The sequence below is a fragment of the Orycteropus afer genome, unplaced genomic scaffold (assembly GCF_000298275.1).
Source record: "Orycteropus afer afer isolate SDZICR_OR568_19922 unplaced genomic scaffold, OryAfe1.0 scaffold00024, whole genome shotgun sequence".
In the NCBI taxonomy this organism is placed as follows: Eukaryota; Metazoa; Chordata; class Mammalia; order Tubulidentata; family Orycteropodidae; genus Orycteropus; species Orycteropus afer.
The window spans coordinates 14,523,445-14,529,093 of NW_006921611.1; the positions used below are offsets into that span (position 1 = coordinate 14,523,445).

The 5,649-nt window shown below is 34.9% G+C and overlaps 1 protein-coding gene across 1 annotated transcript in view; it reads left to right on the forward strand.

Moving 5' to 3' along the window:
- HOOK3 (hook microtubule tethering protein 3) overlaps positions 1-5,649 on the forward strand; it is a 175,824-nt gene that overhangs the window by 122,477 nt on the left and 47,698 nt on the right. Inside the window, exons 12-13 of the mRNA XM_042783660.1 lie at positions 2,656-2,766; positions 3,451-3,538. Of these exons, the coding sequence (XP_042639594.1) occupies positions 2,656-2,766; positions 3,451-3,538 (199 nt within the window). The remainder of the gene's footprint in view (positions 1-2,655; positions 2,767-3,450; positions 3,539-5,649) is intronic.

Consider the following 5,649-nt stretch of genomic DNA (forward strand, 5'->3'; position numbering starts at 1 on the left):
ACACAGTCATCTGATCCCATCATGGGAACAACCACACAGAACTGGGGTCCAGCCAAGTTGACACACAACTCCAACTATCACACCCATCTTTTCTTTTTCCATGTTTTCCATAGATAAATGTTTGTTATTACTGATAATAAAGAATTGTGTTTCTAATAGTGTTTATCTTTATTATCTGTACCTCTTGTGCACCTCTCCATGTCTTCCTTTTCCTTCGTGATATTGTGCTGGTCCCTGATTTTGGTATATTGTCTTTCTCTTCACCCAAATCAATATGTATCTGTTACCTAGCTAGCAATTTCCCCTTCCCTCCCTTCCATTCCCCGGTAACCAACAAAGAAATTTTCCTTCCATATGTAGATCTTTCCTTGACTTTTTATAGTAGTGGACTAATATAATATTTGTCCTTTTGTGATTGACTTATTTCACTCAACATAATGTCCTCCAAGTTCATCCACATTATGAGGTGTTTCACAGAGTCTTCATTATTCTTTAATGTTGCACAGTGTTCCATTGTGTATATGTACCTTATACACAATTTGTTTATCCATTCATGAGTTAATTTGCACTTAGGTTATTTCCATCTCTTTTTTATTGTGAATAGTACTGTAATGAACATGGGTGTACATATATCTTTTGTGTCCCAGCTCTCACTTCTTTAGGATATATTACCTAATAGTGGGATTGCTGAATCAAATGGTATTTCTATTTCTACCTTTTCAAGGAGGCGCCATACCATTTTCCACAGTGGTTGTACCACTTTGCATTCCCACCAACAGTGTATGAGAGTTCCAAGCACTCCACACCCTCACCAGCATTTGTTGTTTTCTGTCTTGTTGAACTTTGCTCTTAGTCCTGGGATGAGATGGTATCTCATTGTTGTTTTGATTTGCAGCTTTCTAATGGCTAACAATCATGAGCATTTCTTCATGTATTTGTTGGCTGCCTGAATATCTTTTATGGTGAAATGTCTGTTCATGCCCTCTGCCCATTTTTTACTTTGATTGTTTGTGCTTTTGGTGTTGAGGTATTGAAGACTTCTACAAACTTTAGAGATTAGTCCCTTGTCAGATATTTTGTTGCCCAAATATTTTTTCCCAATTTGTAGGTTCTCTTTTTACTCTTTTGGAGAAGTCTTTTGATATACATAAGAATTTAATTTTTAGAAGGCCCCAGTTATCTAGTTCATGTTCTGTTGTTTGTGCATTTTTGGTTATGTCTGATAGTGTCTATGCCATAAATTAGGGTCCCTACATTTGCTCCTATTTTTTCTTTGATGAACTTTATAGTTTCAGGCTTTACATTTAGGTCTTATGTCCATCTGGAGTTAGTTTTTGTATATTAGTTTAGGGTATGGTGTGAGATATGGATCTTGTTTCATTTTTCTACAAATGAATATCCCTTTTTGCCAGCACCTTTCGTGAAAGAGATTCTCTCTTCCCAACTTAATGGCTTTCAGCCGTTTTGTCAAAGATCAGCTTCATAGGTGGATGGATCTGCCTCTGGATTTTCAGTTCTGTGCCAATGGTCTGTGTGTCTGTCATTGTACCAGTGCCAAGCTATTTTGACTACCATGGGTATATACTGAGTTTTGAGATGGGAGTATGAGACCTTCTGCTTGGTCTTCTGTAGTGCTTTGTTTAATTGTCTTAAGATTAAACCTACTATATCTTTTTTTGAGTCTGATGGTCCCATCTGAAATCTTTGGGAATCTTATTGTGCTATTTTGTTGCTGTTGTTGCCCCAGCTGTTACTATTTTCTGTTGACTTGTTCATAGTGGCTTATTTTTTATGGCCTCTGTAATTCTGGATTTTGCTTTTTCATTTGGCTCATCTTTATCTTTGGGAATCCTGAGGGGCCTGAGTTGAAGTTGTGTTCCTCCAGACAGGGCGTGTTTGCTTGTGCCAGATTTTCCACTGCATTACCAACCAGGACCGCTGTACTTTAATTGCTTGGTTCAGGGTTTCCCAGATAAGGCAAGTAGTAAAAATTCAAACACAAGTCCACATATTAGCATGTTATGGTTTCAAATTTCAGGGAATACTTTTTAAAACCAAGAGTTCAGTTTTAGCCAGGTAAGTTTTCTTATTGTCTTTGCCAGCTAGAGAACTGACTTCGTTCCTCCCTCCCTCTTTCCCACCTCCCTCCAACCTGTTTTTTACTGACTTAACACCTTTGAGATCACAATGTAGCTTAACACCCACCTGTCTCCTGTTAAACCTAAAGCTCTTCAGTTCCTGGTATTGGCAATAACAACTCACATACCGGTGGCTTCTGCACCAATGTTCTAATCTGGTTATGGCCCTTGAGGATTTCCCTTACTGTCTTATAAACTTAGCTATGCAATTGGACTTTTTTCCCCTAGCGTTTCTTTCATTTTAGAGCAAGAGAGTTTTCAATCTACCCAGTTACCTGTATTGCAGAAATAAAACTTATAGATTCTTTATAATTTTGAGTTGTTATTGCATGATTCTGGTTTTGGAACCCATTCTTTGTTGGAAGATTTTTATTCCTAGTTCTCCACTTTGTTAGGCTGCTGTAACATATACATTTATTGGAATATTTTGGGGAATGGTTCATAGATATGTAGAAGAAAATAGTGATCATTTCTAATGTTTCAAATTTTAAAAACTAATGTTATTTTTCTACATCAGGTAGTAGAACTGCAAAATAGATTATCTGAAGAGTCAAAGAAAGCAGATAAATTGGATTTTGAATATAAGCGACTGAAAGAAAAAGTAGACGGTCTTCAAAAAGAAAAGGATGTAAGTATATATCGGGCATTTTGGTTTTCAGCACTGCTAAATGGGGACAATGATCTTTAATTCATGTTTTGACTACTTCATTAATTCCTTCCATTTGTGAATAAAAAGTAGAGATCCTGCTTATTTTTAAATTATAGAAGATATCCTTATGTATTTCAGAAATAGACCTTAAACAAAAGATAGAATGAATGTACTTATTTCCATCCTAATTTTCTTAATATATATTTATCTTTTCCACTTCTGTTGTGTTTAACATTGTTCTGCTCACGACATTAAGTTTACATAGCTTTCATGTTTTCCATATGATTTATTAGAGGATGCGATTCTCATTGTTTAGCATATTTTGAATCTTTTAAAAATATTTTGACTTTGTCATAATTTATGAATATTTAAAATCTTTGTTCTTTGATCTTTTATGTTTAATGAAAATAATGTTATTTAAGAAATGAGGTACTTACTGTTGAGAAGGAATAGACAATATTTAACTGTGAATAGCTTATTGCCTTGATGTAGTAGATATTCAGTATTGCTAAATGAAAAAAAATTATTTTAATCATTTCATAGAAAATCAAGAGATAAAGTAAGTTCACTACTATTTATCATTCTGTTAGTTAAGGGTAAAACCAATGATGAGCACAATTGTAAGGCTTGACGCTAACCTTTCATGGTTTTGTGTCCTTTCAGAGGTTAAGAACAGAAAGGGATTCTCTGAAGGAAACCATTGAAGAGCTTCGTTGTGTACAGGCTCAGGAAGGGCAGCTCACAACTCAAGGTAAAAACGTTTCAGTAACCCAGGAAATATAACTTATCTCTAATGTTGTTGTTATGTGCCGTTGAGTCAGCCCCAACTCATAGCGACCCCTCCTTGGGTTTCCGAGGCAGTATCACTACAGAAGTAGATTGCCCAACCTTCATTCTGAGGAGTGGCTGGTGGGTTTGAACCACCAACCTTCTGGTTCACAGTCAAGTGCTTTTAGGTACTGCACTACCAGAACTCCCTTATTTCTAATAGTATCAGTAAAAAAAAAAGGGGGAGATTTACTTTAAGGTGATTACACCTATGTATGAAAATAGAAAATTGCTGAAGAGGCCATAAGATTGATATATACATTTTGAATTGTTACCTAGATTTTGTAGCAAATACATTATAAATGGTGGGGACAAGATTTACTTGTCTACTTTTTTGTAAAAGTTATATTTGAACGTTTTAGTTTTATTAGGTCAAAAGCATGCACATGTGTTTATTTATCTCTGTTAATAATAAACCCATTGTAGAATGTTTCTCATGACCTCTTCATATGACACTTTCTAAATCAGTGATTTTTTACAGTTGAGATAGGTAAGTTGGATATTAATTCTACATGAAAGGAGCAACACTTATTTCAAAGTTAACCCTCCTTCCACCATTTTGCCATTACCCTGGGGGACTCTGGGAGCCTCATTGACGACTTAGACAGCTTCACAGTCTGTTCAGTCCCTTGGCTGTGCAGTTACCTGAAACTGGAATTTTCCTTTCCCTCTGACTACAACCTCCTTCAACACTGCCCACCCCTATTCTTCCTACCAAACCTGCTTATCTACTTCATTTCACCTTCTAACCCCTTGTGTTCTCTCTGTCAACTAACCTTTCTCATCTAATTTTCCCAGCCAACATACCAACCATTGTGATTCTCACTATTACTCTCCTTTCCTTATTCTCTTAACCTCTTTCTAGTTCAAACTTATCAAACCCTAATACAGATATCCTAATTTTTCTAATTTTTTTTTTCTCTACTCCAAGTTAGCAAGGCCAACTTAAAATATATATATATATATAAATATAATTTCTTATTATTATAACTGGATCCTCACTGCTGCTTGGCAGACCTTTCACATATAAGTTCTACATGAGTTTTTCCAAAATTTCAAGAATCTAACCTGAACCTTAGTGCTTTTACTCTTAGCTCCTATATCATCATTTAAAAAAAAAGACTATGTGAGCCTTCACATTGTTTCTTTGCCACTTAAAAACCTATACATTTGAACGTTCTTTATATTAATCCTTTGACCTAGCAATCTTGCTTTAGGAATTTACCCTACAATGTATTTTTGAGGCTATTAATTAAAGCATTTATTATAATAGTGAAAATTTGGAAACAACCTAAAGGTTCGACAGCATGGGAATGTCATTTCCATTCAATAGGCAGGAAAAAGAAATATGAGCCATTCAGATTGGAAAGAAGGGAAGTAAAACTGTCTTATTCACAGATGACATGATCCTGAATATTCCTAAAGACTCCTAGTATAGAACTAATAAAGGAATTTAGCAAGGTATCAGGATACAAGGTCAATCAATATACAGATATCAGTTATATGTCTGTGTACTACCACTGAACAATTTGAAAAATAAAAGTAAGAAAAAAGTTCTGTTCATATTAGTATTAAGAAAAATAAGTATGTAGGAGTAAGGTTAACAAAACATATGCAAGACTTAAATGTACACTGAAAAATACAGAACATTGCTGGGAGAAATTAAAGAAGATGTAAATAAATGGAGAGAATAATCCATGTTCATGTTTTAGAAGATTCAGTGTAATCTCAATTGAAAGCAGACATTTTTGAATGAAAAATTGACAAGCTAATCTTAAAATGCATATGAAAATACAGAGGAACCAGAATAGCCAAAATAATCTTGAAAAAAGGAAAGAAAGTAGAAGAACTTACATATCCTGATTTCAGAACTTAAGATAAAGCTATAATGACTAAGACAGCACGGGACTGACTTAAGGATAGACATAGAGATCATGGAAGACAAATCAGAGTCCAAAAATAAACCCATACATTTATGGTCAGTTGATTTTCAACAAAAGTGCCAAGGCAGTTTCATGAGGAAAGGATGGTCTC